This window comes from Astyanax mexicanus, chromosome 5, assembly GCF_023375975.1.
Source record: "Astyanax mexicanus isolate ESR-SI-001 chromosome 5, AstMex3_surface, whole genome shotgun sequence".
Classification (NCBI taxonomy): domain Eukaryota; kingdom Metazoa; phylum Chordata; class Actinopteri; order Characiformes; family Acestrorhamphidae; genus Astyanax; species Astyanax mexicanus.
Genome location: NC_064412.1, coordinates 23,170,063 through 23,191,241, shown reverse-complemented (window position 1 = coordinate 23,191,241; position 21,179 = coordinate 23,170,063). Strand labels below are relative to the sequence as shown.

The following is a 21,179-nucleotide window of genomic DNA, read 5'->3' as shown; positions in this document are numbered from 1 at the left end:
CGTGCAACAAACATATCATTATTTTGTGTGGTATTAGTTTAAGCAGACTGTGTTTGTCTATTGTTGTGACGTAGATGAAGATCAGAAGACATTTAATGACCAATTTATACAGAAATCCAAGGAATCCCAAAGGGTTCACATATTTTCTTGCAACTGTAGATCTATTCTAACTTGTGTAAAAAAAAAGTTTAATATATCCCCTTTAACAACCTATTAAAAAAAAGGAAAAATAGGGAGCAAGCATTTGCACTGCACGTTGTAGACAAATTTGATACATATATATATATATATATATAGTGGGCATAATAACTACAGAATATTATGGTAAAAACAATAAGATAAAGAATGAACAGGACTGAAACACTTCTGGACACTTATACACAAGTATAGACTTGAAGAATAGATGAAAGCAGTTTGTTAAAAAAAAAAAAAAGTTACAGACTGAAGTGAAACACACGAGAATAGAAAAAAAGAAGGGCGGAGCGAAGAAGAAGAAGAAAAAAAGGATGAGTGTGAGACTAATGAATAACTACTTGCAGAGAAAGTATGATCTTTATTGATGGGGCAGAGTCTGCTGAGTTGTAATAAGTTTGTCTTTTTTATGTCTCTGCAATCTATTGAGGTGGAGAAAAATTACATTTGACCTTTCATTCTTTCCCTTTTTTCCATTCAAGTCAGATTGTTCAAAGAAGAAAAGAGGAATAGATGTGTTGTCTCCCCCCCTCCTCTCCTCTTTGCTCTCCCTCTCTTTCGTGTTCGCTTTTACTAAAAATTGAAATATTGATCTTAATTAGAGTTTGCCGAGCTCAGCAGCTCGTTGAGCTTGGAGACAAGCAGCAGCAGACATCTGTCTCAGGCACTTCCATCCCCACCGTCAGAACCAGAGAAGGAGGGAGTGCAGGGGAGGGAGGGAGAGGAAAGAAAGAATGATTGCTCTGTATCTCTGTCCTGTTTGGAGAACGTGCTCTTTTTGTGTTGGCAACAAAGTGGTAACTGTTCAGTGTTTGAAGTGTGATACAAATACATATGCATCCCTCTGTATAGGGTTTTAATCTCATTAATATGGCTATTAAAATGCATTCAGTTATTTTCCCAACCACTTTTCACAAAAGCTTTCACAACAGAACCACATACAGCTCTGAAAAAAGTCCACTTAAAATTATGAGTTTCTTTGATTTTACCAAATTGAAAACCTCTGAAATATAATCAAGAGGAAGATGAATGAATGCTTGAATTTTCGCACCAGGAGTGGCATAAAGTTATCTAAAAGCAGTGTGTAAAACAGGTGGAGGAGAACATGCCAAGATGCATGAAAACTGTAATTAAAAACCAGGGTTATTCCACCAAATATTGATTTCTGAGCTCACAAAACTTGTATTTTTAAATATGAATATGAACTTGTTTTCTTTGCATTATTTAAGGTCTGAAAGCTCTGCATCTTTTTTGTTATTTCAGCCGTTTCTCATTTTCTGCAAATAAATGCTCTAAAATGACAATATTTCTATTTGGAATTTGGGAGAAATGTTGTCTGTAGTTTAAAGAATAAAACAACAATGTTTAATTTTACTCAAACATATACCTATAAATAGCAAAATCAGAGAAACTGACTCAAAAACAGAAGTGGTCTCTTAATCTTTTTTCCAGAGCTCTATATTGCTGTTCAAGTTATATTTTTCTCCTTGTTTTCCTGACTTTTCCAGATTTTCACTGCATAACTTATCCCGCAGTTTTCGAGACCCTGACATTGTTCCATTTGTAGACAGTATACAGAGTTTTTGTGCAAAAATGCTTGTCCATCTACTTCCTAATACACACTATTTCAGATATCCTATTTCAGAGCTGCCCCTCAAGAACAAATTTACTGTCATTTCGAACCACACTCATTTATTTGTCCTTTTCTTTTCATTCCGTGTTACTTTAACCCTTGCCCAATCCTAAGTCCCTCTTTCTCTGACAGCCAGCTAACTTTAAATAATATTTCAGGGCTGGTCCCCCAAGCTTTAATCTACAGTCACAGTGATCTATCTGCACTCATCTGTTTATGGTTTTCCCATCCCCAAATTCAATCCCAATTATTTTCATCCATGCCCAAGACCTAGAGTTTCATTTTCCATAAAGTCACTAAACTGTCTGTATTGATTCAGGGCTGGTCCCCCAAGCCCTAATCGACTGATGATCTGCACTCATCTGTTTATGTTTTGTATATTCCTCATTCCCCCAATTCAGTCTTCCCCCATTCATGCCCAAGACTAGATTAATTTGCCCTAAACTAACTTAACTGGATCTACTGATTGAGGGCCAGTCTCTTAGGCTCTAATCCACAGCTACAATGATCTGCACTCATCTATTTGTTGTTTTTTCATCCTTCATTCCACTCATTTAGCTGAACAACTATTCTGCATTTCCTTAAAGGTCTCATTCTGCTAAAATATATTTTTCTTGTTGTTTATGCATGCTGCATATGAAGCTGTTTCTCAGCCTGTCTGCAGTAACTAGTAAAAGAAAATCTTTAGAAATATGAGTTGATCAGAGAGACGTTAGGGTGTCTATGTCAACCAGTGATTTCATGGCCTCGCCCACCTCGGCACTAAACCCGGGCTACAGCTATAGAGGAGCTAACAGCTCTGTTGACTCTGTTTACAGCTTTTGCTTACAGAGCTAGTTAGCATTAGCTGCCTTGTGTAAGTAACTCTAGGTTTACACTAGGGGAAGCACGGTTTGACAAGGCAGCTCAACTTGATAGAACACCAGTCTAAGTGGGCACCATTTGCGTTGGATTTTATAATACAGAGCGGACTCTGGGACTCTGCGACGTGGTGAAACTGGTAGGGTTTTTTTGCACTGCTACAGGTAGGAGATTATTCGCGCTGCCGCGGGGAGACCGGCATCACGACGGGCAGTCTCTACTTGCACTCACACCACGGCAAAGATAACATTTCTCAGCTGCGGGGCCACTCGAGTCTGACATTAAGGGAAGTTTAAGGGTTAACTTTACCTAGCACTTAGTGCTATATCTTTATAACTAAGGCTGTATCTCTGAAAACATTTTTTGACTGTGGGGAAAGAGCAGCTAAGTGTTCTCTGCTGCAGTGCTGTTAACAAATCAGAGGTGATATATTTGCATGTATGAATATTTATGAGAAAGAGCCAAAACCTGTCTTTCTTCAGAGACCACTAATCCTGTGATCTAAAGCAGGGCTAAATAGAAACACCTGAGCACTTTTTTCACAAAAAAACAGCTCACATGGCATTCATTCATGCTAGAGACCACAACTAGACTTTTAAAAATGAATGAATGAAAAAAAAAAAAAAAACGATGCAATGAGATATTTAATGAAAGGCATTTTCTAGTTTTACAATATGATCAATGAGCAGCAAAATGTATGATGTGGGCCTTGTAGTCCTTTAAGAGCTTTAGATTATTTAGAATATAATAGTTCATTGTGTCTATTGTTTTTTTTTTTCCATCACTGTCCTGTCATTGCTATTCCTTCAGCCTACTTTAGGTCTGATCTGTGGCTTTTCGTAAAGGATAAACCCTCCAATTAAATCACTCTAAAGATCAGCTGTTGATCTTATGGTCACTGTCACTGTGTGTGTACGTGTGATGCATCGCTGCTTGATCTGCTCTTTGTTGAAACACACCTGTCACAAACACACCATCAGCTTCCATATGAAGCATTCCTCTACATGACACACAACTGGAGGAGAGATGGATAGAGTGAGCAAAGTGAAATAGAGAGGGGTGCAGAATTTTCTTTCACTCAATTCCTCTGTGTCAGCTTCTGTGTGAGTATGTGTGTGTGTGTGTGTACAGTACATCAGGCCGACAGCCTTTATCTCGTTAACACGGAGGCAGGCCTGTCAGGGTGTGTGAGTGTGTGGTGCTCCGAAGCGGAGCCCTCGCCATGCTGTATTAATGCCCCCTGTCGTTGTCGGCGGCAGCGGTTAACCAGGTTTCCCGTAGCGACCAGTGGTCGTTTGTCATGGAGCTTGAGGCCTTGGTTAAACAGAGTATTAATAGTCTAAATATCAGCGGCTGGTGCACAGTGAGGGGGGAAGCAAAGGATTACACAGCAGACATCATCCAGCATCTACCTCTCTATCACTCAACACACTAATTACATTAACCGAGGGAGAGAGGGAGCAGAAGGGAGAGAGAGAGAGAACGAGGGGGAGGAAAAAAAAATATTAAGGCAAGCTCATAAGATTGCTGCAGTATGCGTGCGAGTATTGTCCTGTTGGAACAACGCACCGAAGTGTGTGTTCAGAAAAGATAGGGCCACTGGTATGAATACAATCATGTGAAATAATTAGAACTCCATATTAAAAAACTTTGTCTTTTTTATACATATTTATTCTTATGGACATTTGAGCTTGTACATTTGAACAGTATTAATAAATGCTTAAGTAAATTATATAAGCTCATATAAAATGTAATGAACATCCTCCCCCTTGGACTGCAATAACCTCGGTTAGACATTTCCTATACGACTCTGAAAAAAAATTAAGAGACTTCAGTTTTTGAATCAGTTTCTCTGATTTTGCTATTTATAGGTATATGTAAAATGAGTAAAATGAACATTGTTGTTTTGTTCTATAAACTAAGGACAACATTTCTTCCAAATTCCAAATAAAAATATATTCACATTTAGAGCATTTGTTTGGACAAAATGAGAAATGGCTGAAATAACAAAAAAGATGCAGAGCTTTCAGACCTCAAATAATGCAAAGACAATAAGTTCATATTATAATATTTTAAGAGTTCAGAAATCAATATTTGGTGGAATAACCCTGGTTTTTAATCACAGTTTTATTTATGCATCTTAGCCTGATTTCCTCAGACAGTCTTACACACTGCTTTTGGATAACTTTAGTATGCCACTCCTGGTGTAAATATTCAAGCAGTTCAACTTGATTTGATGGCTTGTGATCAAACATCTTCCTCTTGATTATATTCCAGAGGTTTCCAATTTGGTAAAATCAAAGAAACTCATCATTTTGAAATGGTTCTTGACATTGACTGGGATAAAATTTTTCCCACTCCTCCATGCTGAATTCTTTCAGCTATGTAATGTTTCACCTTCAGTGTTTGTATCTTTGGTCTCGAAGCTCTGTTTTTCTGAAACACACTCTGATAACATCAAATAATTCATTTAGAATATATGATGGGAGAGCTTGCCAGGCCCTGCTGCAGCAAAGCAGCCCCAACAATTGACATTTTCACCCTCATGATTCACAGTAGGTGCGAGGTTCTTCTTTGTTAAAATGCTGTGTTTGGTTTGCGGCAAACATGTCTTACTGTTACTCCGCCTACATTCTAATCACTTCCTTTCACAAGTAAACCTCAGTAGAGATGACAGCAGAAAAAAGTGACAGTATCAGAAATGAGGAGTGATGGATTTGGAAAAGCTGCATTACAGGAGAAGAGAGAGAAACAAAAGAGTCAGTGATGGATGTGCAAGATCACATACTTTTATTCATTCTCTATGTCTAATATAAGAAAATGATAGATGTTTTAATTCATAATTTATGGAATACCCAGATAGATTAACAAGTGTATTCGTTTTAAGAGACTCCACATTTTGGTTTAAAGGGAGCCAATTTAATTTAATTTAATTTAATCACTTAATGTGAATGTAAGTCCCATGTAAGTTTACATGGGCAGTTTTAATCAAGACACTTCCACTCATGATCATTACCACCCACTGTGCTGTCCACTGTGTGTGGTAATGCCTTCTATAATGTATTTTTAGGACACATGCCATTGTGTGAATTGAAGAATAAAGTTAAATACTCTTTCAAATTTAGAAATACAATGTTCAATCCATCTGATATGCGCAATCAGGCCTCGCACAAACTCTGAACATGCTGGACACTGTTTGAAATAACTCACAAGATAACACCTCACAACTGGTGTGGGCATTACAATGCGGCCCTGTGAGATAATACTTTATGATCAATTTACATATGTCTCATGGACAGTGTAATTCATGAAGTATTTACATTCAAAATAATTAACAATAGTAAAGAAAATAATAGATTTTTTTTTTACAAAAAGGAAGAGATGATTGATGTATGTTATTTATTTAAAGGGCTCATTTGAAATACATTAAATAATAATTTAAATGCATTGTTTTAACACCATTGTTGCTGCTAGGGGTGGGCGATATGGCCCTAAAATAATATCACGATATTTCAGGGTATTTTTGCGATAACGAAATACTTGGCGATATAGGAAAACTAAAATAATTCATTCATTTCAGGAATATAGTATAATAGTATAACAGTATAATCATAATGTGGCAAAATATGATATAATATTGCCCACCCCTAGTTGCTGCTATACCATAAAAGGTGGTATGGTTAAACAGCATATGCTCCCTGAATCAGGTTTGGTACACAAAGTACAGAACAAATTGGGAACCTCACATTTCCCAAAATTCTATGGGATTACTTTTGGATTACTTTTAAATCTACTGGAAATCTATGCAAATGTTAGAAAATATTCAAATAAATGTTTCAGATGATATGGACTCTCTAAATGATTTTCTTCTAAATTAGTTTTTTTTAAATAAGCATTTACTATCTTTTATGTTACAAAAACATTGATACGTCCATAACCATAAATTGACACAAAATGATTACATCAGAAAATTTAAAAACTTGAGATCTAATGATTTATTTCCAATACAAACGTCTTCAAACTTAAATATAGCACAATAACAATACATCTCTTATAATAAAAACTAAAATCACATTGATTTAAAAGTGACACATGCACAGAAGAGAGTCCCTGAGATTAGAGATTAGTTGAAGAAAGCACCTGTGTGTTACATAAAAAAATGATATATCTGCACAACAAGCTATAGGCTTTCAAAAACATCAAAATACTTCTGAAATGATGCACAGTCCTATACCTCACTTCTTTCAGGGTAAATTCTACATCCAGCCTTTTCTACACTAAATTATACAGACATTTATTAATCACTGCATCTTCTTTTTGTCAATTTTTCTGAAAAATTCTCTCATTCAATCCTGAACCTGAAAGCTCCTTCTGTTCTAGCCATCAGCTGTGTGTTAAAAAGGTCCCACAGTTCTGGAACTTCCTAGAAGCGAGGCTTGATTTGCAGTTTCTTTCCTACAACACAGAAAGCAGAAAAAATACAACATGTCAAAAAAAAGGACACGAATACATCAGAGAAGATTTTCTTTTTTTTAAATTTAAATTACATGTACACTCCTAATTGTTACAGAAATTTTCTGTGTGTTAATTTTCCCATTCTGGCAGTGAAGTGGCCCCGTGTCACCCCGTGTGCTGCTGCAATCTGAAACTGAACTGGGACAAGAAGTACAACATCCATAGATGTGGCACAAACGAGAGTAATGAAAGGAGGCGGTGTAATGAAATCCCTGTTCGCAATGACACACGAGCGAGAACAGCAACGTGTGACTGCTCCAGACTGAGTGAGTGCAATCGCTCCAGAGAGAGGGGTGAGAAAAAAGCAGAGTGAGGAAGCAGAACAGAGAGAGAGAGAGAGAGAGAGAACATGAGCGTGAGAGAGAAGAAAAAAAAAACAAAGATACTCAGGCATCAGGAAAACTTTTTTTTATTCATAAACATAAAATATAATCACGGTGACATAAAAACTTCATGTAAAAGTGAAAGAAATATATAAAAATGATGTGTGCTAAATATTAGAAAATTTTCACATTATAAGGCGCACTTAAAACAGTGCGCCTTATAATCCTGTGCGCCTTATGTATGAATTCTAACATGCAGGTTGTAAGGAGCAGTAAAGCCACTCAGATGAAGCGTTAAAACAAGAGTTTCAGTGAAGTTTCTCCAGCACCAAGGCTGAAGCGCTAGCTCTTTTTCCATTCAGAGGTGAGTATATCGGACTGTATCCTGTGTTTGCCATGTTTAAACAAGCTACGTGGGATGAACCGCTAGCTGAAAGCGCTCTGGGTTACCGGACCACCCAGGGTTCCTCAGTGTAGCGCTGTCAGGCAGCATTTACTAGCACTAAGCACTGCTAACTGCACTGTTGAAAATATTGGAATTTAGGCTTACTGTAAATAAACTGATGCGCTTTACTCAAAAAAAAAAAAAGAAAAAGAAAAAGAAAATGTTTTAGGAGAGAAATATGTGTAGATTAACATCTTGTGCTCGTTTGACTTGGAAAGAAAATGTATTTTTACTTAGGTGCCCTCAGCATTAAGACCTGCTAAAATTAAAAAGCAAACATGGCGACACCGTTGTTCCTTACTATTGTTGCCCAAAATGTGCCTTATAATCCGATGCCCCTTATGTATGAAAATAGACCTGAAAATAGACCAGAAAATAGACGTTTATTGATAGTGTGTCTTATAATATGATCCTTAAAATATGGTATTATGTATTTTACAATATAAGTGCTAAATTGTGAGATAAAAGTTTTTGTGTGACAGGGCCAAAATATTAAAATTCTTTTTTTTATAAAAATTTGATTGAAGAAAAAAAAAAACAAACTAAAATCACAGAGCAGGACACAGTAGAAGCACTGAGTATGGGGGAGAGAGAGAGAGAGAGAGAGAGATCTTGCGAGTAAATGAGAGTGAGAGTGAGAGCGCAAGACAGGCTGTGACGCATTAGGTCTGAGCTAATATATCTAAAGTTGAGGGCAGTTCGTCTGGCTCACTTTAATGAAGCACAGAGGTGGATTGGGCACTCATTACTAACACTTAACAGTTCTCTCCTGGGCGTGTTGGGGTGTGTGTGTGTGTGTGAGAGATCACATCAGGGAGAGGTCACTGATAAGTAGTCACAGATTGTTCATCACTGTCACTGTCGCTGTTACATTAACTAAATGTGAAGTACAACATTTGTCAGTATGGATGAACGTGATTGGCTGAATGTGATGTGTGTACAGGGACAAGGAGGGTACTTCAAAAGAGAGCACATTTCATATAGCATATAGCATGTGTATTTCTACAGTTTAACACGGACAAAAATCAGTTCAACTAGGCAATGGGGAACAGCAGAAATGTATGTTGGAGGAAATGAAGGTATGTGTGTGTGTGTGTGTGTGTGTGTGTGTGTGGAAGACGGAAATAAATAGGGTAAGAGAATGAAACACGGTGAAACAGAAATGTAAACAAGAACAAATTAATAAACTGGAAATCTCATTACAGGAACTAAGAATGAAAATGTTAAGATGCAAAAAGTTCTCAGCTGATAATAAGTGTACATACAGGATTAGATAGATAGATAGATAGATAGATAGATAGATAGATAGATAGATAGATAGATAGATAGATAGATAGATAGATAGATAGATAGATAGATAGATAGATAGATAGATAGATAGATAGATAGATAGATAGATAGATAGATAGATAGATAGATAGATAGATAGATAGATAGATAGCGTTTAGACACTTAGTGATTATACATTGTATATGTATATATGTGTGTGTATGTGTGGGTGTCAGTGACAGTTAGGAGAGTGTGTGAGTGTGAGGGTCAAAGGTTAATGAGAACTGATTCTGAGCAACAGGAGCTAAAAGAGGAACGAGTCAAACAACAACTGGAGACAGAGACCAGCGAGCAAAGAGGAAGATTTTACACTAAATCTTAAGCATATAGTTCTCTACTAACACACCTAGGTCACCAGGTCACGCCATGAGGGTATCATTACATATAGTGAGCTTGGTGTGTGTGATATTTCTGTTATATGTTATGTATGTACCTTATGGTCTTCACGTATGTGCGTGTGTGTGTGGGACATACGGGGCTCCTCACCTCTAATCCTCCATCAGTCAGACTGTCAGCACCACCTTCAGCTGTGCCTGTGCTCCATAACAAACCTAAATATTATTACCACACCGCCCCCAACCATTATATCTCCTACACATTCTATTCTGATACCTGATTAGCCCCTTTCCTATCTATTACACATCTGTACTATATCTTTAATGCATTACTTTTTGAGCATTATATTGATAAAACAGCATTTTACACACTATCGATGATTATATTGATTATATGAGCTGCTTAATAATAATAATAATAATAATAATAATAATAATAATAATAGATCTATCCTTTAAATACAGTGGGTTTCAAAAGTTTGTGTCTAACAAAGAAATCAATAAAACAAGAGTGCAACTAAACAGGAGTGATCTATTACTCGGCCCAGCGTTCACTCCAGTTCAGTTTTAAATTAAATTAAAATTAAAATTAAAGTTTTATTAAAAAGTTAGTGAATATATATCACTAAAAACAACACTACCATTAATTCATTAAGCATTTAATTTAGATCATTATCAGTGAGGACTGTCAGCAGTGTAAGTGTTGGTGAGTAGTTAAAGAGTAGTTAAATGAGTAGTTAAAATAAGTTCTGTTTGTTCAGAGATGTGATCATCATTAAGAAATGCTCTGCTTTAGTAAAAACCCATCTGCCATCTGACTGCAGCTTTGAATATGTTGGACATTTTACACTTAACCATTTTCAGCATTGATGTAAATTTGTGTATCAATTTGTTCCCTATTAAATCTCAAGTGTTTTTACCTACTTTTTGTTTTTAATTCTTTTAGTTTTTAGTTCCATCTGAATGCAGCTTGGGAAAGGGTGCTGGTTCACACACAAGACCAAAGTATTAAACGTTTGTGCTACGCTGTATTTCCAATATCTAGCCACTAGCCTTTAGACCGTGCTGGAGTAAAGTAGAGATGTTTGAGGGAGTCAAAAAAAAAAAAAAAAAAAAAAACAGCAAGCACCCTGTTAAACAGTGCAGGAAGAAATTCAATAACGCTGCTATTTAGAGCTGGACGATGCAGCGACTGTGATTTTTTTGTTCAGTTTAATATAAGCTGCTTTATTACATTTTCTATTAAAATGAACTTTTAAAATAAGCATCACAATATCTTTGTATTTGCAATAAGTGTGCACAACTTTGTGTAAAAGTCTGGTTAGTCTTTATATTAATCTGAACCTTTAATTTAATAAATTATATATAAATGTCTTAAATGCCAGAATTTAGTTTTTAAATATACGGTAGTATTAAAATAGTACTTAGATTTACATAATGCAAAATCCTGAATAAGTGTCTTCATTCTTCCTTTCATAAAATTTCAAAATTTCCACAATTTCATATATATTTTTAGGTCTAAGTTTTTAGTGTGGTCATATTAGGGTCCTAATGGTGTGTGTATTGCGATTTGCATTTGTATTGTGGGAAGCAATATTCTGACTGCTCTGTAATTCTTTATTATAAACCTTTTAAAAAAATGGCACACTTGCCATTCAGTTGCAAGACTGATTATCGTATTTTTCAGACTATAAGGCGCACCGGATTATAAGACACACTATTAAGAACGTCTATCTGTAATAATAATAACAATTAAAAAAATTATTTCAAATCCAAACTAGCACTGGATGTTTTTTTTCCTGAAAACTGTTTATTTGGGTGAGAGAAGTGCTTTCATTTTTTGACAGTGAGCTTAGATTTCCAATATTTTGTCTAAAGGGTGAGTTTTCAATTAAGTTTTTCTAGCACTAAGGCTGGGTGCAGCAGCATTAGCACTAATCGCAGTGCTAGTGGGACATAAATGCCACCTTATAGTGCTAGACTGAGGAACCCTGAGTGTTTCGGAAACCCGGGCACTTTCAGCTAGCAGTTTGATTCCATGTAGCTTGTTGTAACATGGCAAATACGCAGACTACAGTCCAATATACTCGCCTCTGAACAGCGAAAGAGCTAGTGCTGCAGTTAGCGGCTAATGATTATACCGCTGTACTTCAATGGAGTGGCTTAACTGCTCCTTATAACTTGACTGGTAGAATTTATGTATAAGGCACACCGGATTATAAGACGCACTGGCTATTTTTTGGGAAAATTAAAGAATTTAAAGTGCGCCTTAAAGTAATAATAAAAAAATACCGTAATCTTTTTTTTTGTTAGTATAAATTATTAGCATTTTTTTCTGCAGGGGTTACTTTAGGACTATTTCATTTCAATAGTGTACCATGAAATGTAAGAAAGCATAGCAAAAGTATGTTACATGTCAATCTAGTGTTCAACTGAAAAATGAGTGTAGAAAGAGCTGATCAATTGTAGCAGACAGCTCCAAGTCATGTGTTTTCTGTGTGAACTGTACGCAGCTGTGCCTCACCTGTGGCCTCTGTTCCTGCTACAGGGGGGCATGGGGGGCTGTCAGCAGTCTCCGGGGTGTCTGGTGAACTGGACAGGGAGATGAAGGAGGGGAGCTTGGAGAGACCCGATTGAGTGGTGCCCTCGTCTGCCTCAGTGGACTCTGATAAGCTTGTTTCAGATCTAAACACAGAGCGTGAAAAGAAAAATTACATTAAGCAGCACATGGAGAACTTTAAAAACATACATTAACATTATCAGAAATGTTATACAGCTCTGGAAAAAAAAAGACTACTTTACATTTAAATGATGAGTTTCTTTGATTTTACGATTTTACCAAATTGAAAATCTTTGGAATATGATCAAGAGGAAGATGGATGATCACAAGCCATCAAAGCAAACTAAACTGCTTGAATTTTTGCACCAGAAGTGGTATCCAAAAGCAGTGTCCAAAAGCAGTGTGTAAGACTGGTGGAGGCAAACATGCCAAGATGCATTATAACTGTTATTAAAAACCAGGGTTTGTCCACCAAATATTGATTTCTGAACTCTTAAAAGTGTATAAATATGAACTTGTTTTCTTTGCATTATTTGAGGTCTGAAAGCTGTTATTTCAGCCATTTCTCTTTTTCTGCAAATAAATGCTCTAAATTACAATATTTTTATTTGGATTTTGGGAGAAATGTTGTGTGTAGTTTATAAAATAAAACAACAATATATAACAATAAATAGCAAAACCAGAGAAACTGATTCAGAAACTGAAGTGTTCTCTTATTTTTTTCCAGAGCTGTATATATAAAACGATATTTGATAAGGTGGTTCTGGTGTTACTCTGACCTCTTTGTGCGGGCTTTTTTGCCTGGGCCTGAGGTGGGGCTGGATCCAGTGCGCTTAGCTCTCTGTCTGTGCTGCAGTTTACACTTGGACCCTTTGGGACACGCACCAGTTCTGGAGAACTCTGGACACACAAGAGTGTGTTTCTTCTTACACTGTGGGGAAACATAATATACGCATAATCAGAACTGTGCTGTCATTATTCTGGCAAGCCACTTTACATTTAATGGTATCAATGGTGTACATTATTGCAGTCATATAAAAAAATGTATGCTTTCATTTGCTTATTTTTGCAACAGTATAAAACACCAGCTGTTTGTCACATTGTGTGGACAGTTTGTGATAAATGGACCACATAGAAATGCTCCAAGTGTATTGTCATAATAAAATCTCATAACATTAACATAGATGTGAAATCCCTTCTACAAAAGTTAAATGTGTTAGTGACAAAAGTTTTTTTTTATGATTTTGACTTCACACAAGTTTGGATGGTACATCTGTACAGAAGTCAAAGCTAACCGGCTGTTTGTTTGTCTGTGTGTGTGTGTGTGTGTGTGACAGAGAGAGTGAGAGAGTGCCTGTGAGGAAAGGAAAGCGAATGAGTGAGAGTAGGTGAGAGAGTGTGTGTGTGCCTGTGTAATATGGGCGTAAATTGGTAGCTTCATTCTTCAGGAGATCCGATCCTTTCCACCTGTCAGAAAAGCTAATTATACCCACTATGGGGCGAGGGGCGCAAGATGTATGTGTGTGTGTGTGTGTGAGAAGATAGAGAGAGCATGTGGAGCAGGTTGCTCTTGAAATAGAGCAAGTAGCTCTGTGTGTGTGTGTGTGTGTATGTATGTGAGTGTGTGTGTGTTTGGGGGGGTCAGTAGCTATAGGATCGTGTTTCCGGGAACAGTGTGGACTCTCAGTCACCCCATAGAGCAGGCAGTCCAGTAACGCTCTCCGTATAGACCCAACTCTCCGACCACTACAACCACCACCTCAAAACCATTAACACACGCTGCTGTTCAGTCCAGCAACTGTGGTGACATATATTTACTCAACCATCAGATCAGGCATTTCATTACACAACCACAAGAAATGTAACAAACCAACAAAAACACTTAATCTATAAAGCAGAAGAGAGCAAGAGAACCTTTTTTCTCAAAATCTAAGGGTATTTAAATGAGAAGGGGTTAGGTGTGAATGCAGGCCTGAGCTGAAAACCCAATAAAGCTAATGCAATTTATTTATCTGCATTAAACCCAGAACAAATCCTTACATTAGGTGCTCACATGTGAACAGGAGCCAACATGTTATCTGGAGATACAGTGGTGTGCATACAGTGGAATACAGCTAATAAAGTAATTTAAAGTTGTTCGTTCTTATAGTTATGATTTTAACTTTAGTTTTGCAAAGAAGTACAAAAGTATGATAAAAGGATAAGAGAATGAAAGAAAACTGTCTAAAATTTATTTAAGCACAGAAGTACATAAAATAAAAGAAATACAATGTGCTGCAGCCATGGAAAAGGGTGAACTAGCTATTTTTCTTCTGAACAGCTAATCACTGAGCTTCAGAAAGGTTCGCTATCCAAGCTAATAGAGTTAAATAAAGTGTATGCGTTCATAAAAGTATGATAAAAGGATAAAATAATTAAAGAAAATGTCTGAAATTTTTTAAAGCACAAAAGTACAAGTATGAAAAAGTAAAAGTATGAAAGAAAGTATAATAGACCGAATGGAAAAAAAATACAAAAAAGTACAAAAGTATTAATAAAAGCATAAATTAAAGAACAAAAGATAGTCTTCTCATTCTTCTGTACATCAAATACCTGCCACCAGTTTCTATACTTCTTAAAAAATATCCAGGGCCTTAGAGTAAAGCTACTAACATGTTGTATCATACAATCTAATGAGTTTTATATACTACCAGCCCATAGAACCCAGTTGGTGCAATATATAACTTAAGTCACCACTAGTTTTAATAACTCAAATAATCTCAAACGTTTGCATCCACTTTGATAAACCTTACAAATACTTAACTTTTACATTTGGTACTTAATTCAATGATGATTGATTAACTATATTATGTGTGTAACTGTAAATCTGCAGGTAGGTGGGTCTTCGGGTCATACTCAACCCACTTGCTGAGAGCAAAAACATGGGGTCAGGAAAAAAGCTGTCAAAAGAACTCAAAATGAAGTAGAGCTGGAGAGGGATAATCAAATATATTAAGTGTTTTGTGGTATCAGTAGCAAATGTGAAGACCATAATCCAGAAATGGAAGAAACATAGACACATGAAAACTACCAAGATGTGGGAGACCAATCAAAATAACAGAAAGAGCTGCCAGGAAAAACAGGAGACCTTTCTTGAATCCAAAACAAACAGTAAGAGACGTACAGAAGTCTTTAGAGGCAAAGCGAATTATAAAGCCACATCTCCACATGGGAAGTCTGGAGTGTTTGGGAGAAAAACATGAAGGAGGCCAGTGCTCATCTATACACAAAAGAAAGAATTGCTTAGTGTACGCTAAAGAGCGCATTAACGGACCAGAACAATTTTAGAACAATATTAACCCATGGTGATGTAAAAATACCGGTTTTAATCTTTAGCTATCTAGCTAAAACTTTCCACACTGAAATAAAATAGTTAACCCTAGCTAGCTAGCTAGCAACGTTATTTCACTGTGGAACATCTACTCAGCAAGGCAGGTTATTGTAAGTACTGTAGTTAAAGTTGTCTGTCAGTTTAAACTATAGCTTGCTAGTTACCTTTCTTCCTTGTTTGCTACAGGTTTGTTGTTTAGCTAGTTAGCAATTAGCTAAGAAACCTAGCAATCTAGCTTACTACCTGCTGGGTTTCTTTAACTGTAGATAAGTTACAACTTGTCCAGACGTGGCTGTAGACACTATACAAAAAATAAGCAAAGAAGCATGTCTATGGGGCAGTTTCCCAGACAGAGATTATATGTAGTCTTAGACTAAACTGCATGTTAAATAGAGATTTTGCATTAAAAACTAAATCTAATATACGGATGGTTTAATCACTTCTTGTGCCATTATGACTCAAAACATCCAGAAAAAAAAGAGAGATTGCAGAGCATGTGCACAAAACAACGTAGCAGTCTGTTAAGTCATGTACAGACCAGTGAATATACTATCTGGTGCTCACCACTTAGAATGTGGTGCTCACCACCATGTTCTTTCAGGGTCACCTTAATAATGTGCTCACAGAGTATGACTTGTCTTCGCTTTCCATTGTGAGTTAATCTGGCAACCCATGTGAGCTTCGCATTCAGGAAGATGCGTGAGGGGCAGATATCTCTCTCTAATGCTGTAGCCATTTCACACCCATATTCTCATTTATTACTGATTGATCCTTTAAAGGTGCAGCTTGCTCTCTAGAAAAACACATGCTTGTGTCTTAAACCAAACACTTTTCTGCTACACTTTTCTTAATGAATGCACTTCCAGTGCAGGTGCACTATATTTAACACTATTTAGGGAAGTAGTGTGCGGTTTGGCATGCAGGAAGTTTTTCGGTATGTGCCGCCACCTTTGCACACATTGCTGTGTATTATGCAAACCAATGCATTTCCATAATCAATGATATAAAGCTGTCCAAAAAGGTTGGAGGTTATATTATCCCAACGAAAAAAAAAAATCTAAACATTGAATGCTTTGTGGCATGGTGATGGTTCTATAGATGAAAATTATATATAAAAAAAAACTTTTAAAAATTGCATGATTCTAAAGATAGCTGTGAAACACATAAATCTAACCAAACCTCACAGTAATGCCATGCAATATCTTAACATACATAATAATATAATCATTTTTGAAACAATAAAAAATCATTATGATAATGCTGGCATTGTGTTTTTGTTTTGCTATTTACTGTTTTAAGCTTTAAGGTTATTTTTTAAATTAATTTTCATGTTTGCAGTTTATATGCACGCACAAAAAAATCCGCACTTTATATTTGTGGAAGATTTTTTTGTTACGTTATATTATTTGTATTTTGCATTATTTATCTACTTACATTGTTATTTATACAAAATCAAAGTCAAAGAAAATCATTTACATATTTTTATTTCTTCTAAATGTTTAAAATTGTTGCATTTTTATATTTTATATTTTGCAGGTGTAATATTCGTTAAATTACTAAAATATTTTTCAATGTTTCAAGAAATCGTCAAAGATATCATTAAAAAATACCTTTAAATATTGTGATATTTTGAGACCACATTGCCCACCCCTTCCTCTTACCATGACCAGCATTTCTGATCAAATTTCCAAAGTACCAACAATAAAAATGGAAACATATTCTCTTAAACTGGAGACTGCTCTGTGCAGCGGTTTTGCTTCTTGCTTCCTCTTTTAGAGGATCCTTCAAGAAGAGAAACATTCGATGGCTCACAAATTGACATGATCAATAATGGCAGATCAGGACTATTCCATGCATGCAGTACAGTGTTATTTACTGCTGAATGCACATAAGACAGATAACAGCCACATACAACATTACACCTTTAATTCAAATTATTTTTTAAACCAAATAACAAAGATATTTCTTAAGTACAAGCATGTACACTACACACCCACGTGCAGGCACATGCACACACACCACACACACACACACACAGACAGTGTCTCATGGGACAAGATTATCGCAGCCCATGAGTCCTGCTCCCTAATACCCCCTACATCATCCTATAGACAACATCATCACTCACCACCCTCGTGGCTAATTGCTCCAATTTGCTAAATCCTTCTGCACTTGAGCTCAGTCGATTCCAATTTCACCCCATCTCTGAGGAGCGTTTGGGTCCTTTTTATTTTTTTCAACACCCATTTGTTTCTAGTTTGACTGATGATGTCGATCTGGTGCGTCACTCATTCAGAGGTCTGAAGCAGGATGTGGAGAAAAGCCCATTTTATATTCAGACTTGACCAAAATTCGCCCTAATTGTTTACCCAGTAACTTAATGACTAATACTTATACAATACTCAGCAAGTTTTAAATGTGGTTTTAGAACAAAAAATCTAATTAACAATTAAACACTTACACTTTCATTTACATATAAGGTATTTGGCTGTAACTCCTTCCCAGAAACTCTTGCCCAAATACTGTTATTGGTAAAGAACTGTGTTCTTGCCCAGTCCGGGAATTGAACTATTCTCTGCCAGGCAAAGCTGTTATCTGCTATGCTACACCAACAACCACAGATGCAGCCAATCAGCTTAAAATGTTTGGTGCTTTAAACTCATTTCCTCAGTTCTGTACTCAAGCCAATGTAGGCTAATGTAGATATAATATGAATGTACCTATAGATTGTTTTTTTTACTGATTATTCTAACAATTCTTTTTCCAACTAGTGAATTCATTTAAACATCATTGTAAAGAGTCGTTTTTTTTAGCGTACGTGTGCAACAAAAATACCTTAAGGTGTTAATAGGTAACCTCTATTTTATATTGAAGCAACATTACACCTGAACAGAGCATTTTACTCAAATATTAGCCTTAAATATAATATAATTAATTTAGCATTAAAATATAATATAATAACTGGCAAATGTATTTTTGATCCAAAGTTATGTATGAAAAATAATTTAATCAATTTATTGGCTGTAGCAGATGTTGTAAGTGATGTAAGTTTGAACTATTCTCTCTCTTTCATATATGGACATAGCAAAATGAAAAATGTAAAACAACCGAATAACGAGGAAAGATAATGCCTGGTGAAATGGTAAGTTACAATAACAGCAGCCAGTCAAAAATGACTTCTAAGATGGGAAGATAAAGACATATACGTTATTAGGCCACTGTACCTCGTACAGTATTTCACAAAAGATATTCAGAGGTTGGTTTTAAAAAATAAATAAATGAGTACTGCCAGCATTGCTGCAGAGCTTAAAAAATAGGAGGTCAGCCTTCAGAGGTCTAATCATGAGCCTTACACTGTTCTGTGTAACTTTGAGGGCACAGCAAACTTACTACTTTACATTCTATGTTAGGGGTATTTAACTAGAATTCAGTACGGAGAAATATTAATCAGGCCAAGGTCCGGACCGTCGCCTGCGAGCAGTTCTGATGAGGAGTTGAGGAGTTCTGATGAGGTGGAGTAAGGATTTTGCACTTCTGTCTCGGTTGTTTCTCTTTAATTCCTCCAAGTAACACTCGGTTACATTACTGTTAGTATGTTTTATAAATGTAGTATTTTAATTTATTTTTCTGGTGCCCACCATCTTTATTAGCTTTTCTCGCTTTATTCTCCGACTGCAGCTTCTCACCGCCTGCTTCGCCTGTGTGGCTCCGCGTGCTCACAGCTGCGCAGATCTGATTGGCAGAGGAGAGTGTTTGGTGATCTTACAGCACACGTGATTGGTCAGTAAGTTTACTGCGCTGTAAAGCACGTAAACCATAAAGACAATCCTTCTCAGTAGTTTATTGGTTTAGGTCCGGATTGGACAACGTCTGTGTGCGGATCCGGACTGCGGTCTGCCTATTAGTGACCTCTGTTCTATGTCATAAGTGTCATATCTTGAGTGCTGTACTATGATGTAAGATGGTAAAAATATTTACAAAAATATGGGGGATTTAGGGTTTATAACACTGTCTGGTTTCAAATAACGTATGGACATAACCCAGAGCTCAGGATGGCTAGCAGTACTTTCAATTATGTTTGTTTGACTGTTTTATAAATGAGAGTGTGTCATTAAGTGTAAGAAACCTATTTGAGGCCAATTAGCAATGCAGTCAGTACGTAAGTATGTGTAATTTCAATTTGGTGAGTGTAATTTTTTTATAGCATCTTATCTACATTTGCCTTGAGGAGGGAATGAGCATATATTTAATAAAATATTAATATTAGACACCACATATCAATACTGTATCGCAAATGAAAATGATACGATATACCGATATAGAACATTAATATTTTTTCCAACCCTAATACATATGATGTATAGTTTTTTTTAATCAATCCTGTTCTTGGGTCAGAATAAGCTGTAAAGTAACTGCTGGACTTTGCTCTGGAGGTCATGGCCTCCATATAAGATGAGCAGTTAAAGAAGCGCAGGAGCAGTTTAGCCCTACTGAAGAGTGCATCTACTGAAGCAGGCTGTGAAGTAATGGGAAAGAATAAGGTTGTTGTTAGGTGGACGCTAAGAGAAGGTTCATTAACTGTGATGTGAATAGCTGCCGCTTTCAGCAAAGAAAACACACGCAAGGCCTCGCCTGTGCCAACCCTGCTCGCCTATACATTTTCATTTACATAAAAGCAGTGAAAGAGAGGGGAAAAGGATATGCTTGAAAAAAAAAGAAGTGGATGGAACATCTTTATACCAGCACAAGTTAACAATTTTCCACTTGATTTAAAGAAGGCTGGAAAGTCTCTGGGGCCTATTAGAAGAGCTTTCTACTGGCCACAAAGCAGAACGAGTCAGCACATTTTACAATGTTACATTACAGAGAGAGAGCGAGAACGAGAGAGGGAACCAACGAGAGAGAGAGAGAGAGAGAGAGAAAGAGAGAGAGAGAGAAAGTGAGAGAGCGTGAGAGCATGAAAATGTGAACGAGAGAGAGAGAGCAGCACAAGCAATGAAAACAAGACGCCTGACGAAAGAGAAAGAGAAGAGGGAAAGAATGATGGAGAAAAAGAGAGAAAGTGGAAGGATTTGCAGCGGAGAAGCTGGAAAAGGCCAAGCGGGAAGACATCACAAGCTGGAGACAGAGAGACAGATGGCGAGAACAAGGCAGGAGAAGAGAGATGGAGAGAAAAAAAGAGGGGGAGAGAAATGGAGAGGATGAGAGTGCGCTTTAACCCTTGCTCCGCTGGCATATCCATCGCTGGCCTCTCGCCTGTACTGCCGTCATCAGCACTTTTTCACGTCCATAATTACGGCATGCTATCCATCATATCTGAGACAGTGCTTTTGGGACGGTGCAAAATTACAGACCTAAGCACTTCGGCTAATAGAATAAATATTAATATCTCTCTCTTTATATATTCGCATTCTCTCCCCAAATATTTAAATGAGCCCTGACAGCGAGAGAATGCATTTGTTACGTCGGAGGAAAAAAGCAAAAAGATGAACAAATGGAAAGGGTGGGGGGAAAAAGGAAGAAAAAAAAAGAATAAAAGGACAGAGATAAAGAGCAGCGATGGTGGGGAAGAAACAGAAAGTGAAGATGGAAACATGATGGGGAAAAATGCCTTGA

The 21,179-nt window shown here is 36.7% G+C and overlaps 1 protein-coding gene across 2 annotated transcripts in view; it reads right to left on the bottom strand.

The window, feature by feature from the left end:
* Nucleotides 1-6,666: 6,666 nt before the first annotated feature.
* The window catches only part of zc3h3 (zinc finger CCCH-type containing 3), a 98,566-nt gene continuing 84,053 nt past the window's right edge, over nt 6,667-21,179 (bottom strand). The window contains exons 10-12 of one of the 2 annotated variants that reach the window (XM_049479577.1): nt 12,967-13,124; nt 12,158-12,318; nt 6,667-7,141 (exon numbers count right to left, since the gene is read on the bottom strand). In XM_049479577.1, coding sequence (XP_049335534.1) covers nt 7,110-7,141; nt 12,158-12,318; nt 12,967-13,124 — 351 coding nt within the window. In that variant the 3' untranslated portion in view covers nt 6,667-7,109. The remainder of the gene's footprint in view (nt 7,142-12,157; nt 12,319-12,966; nt 13,125-21,179) is intronic. The other variant, XM_022675858.2, reaches the window with a different exon arrangement.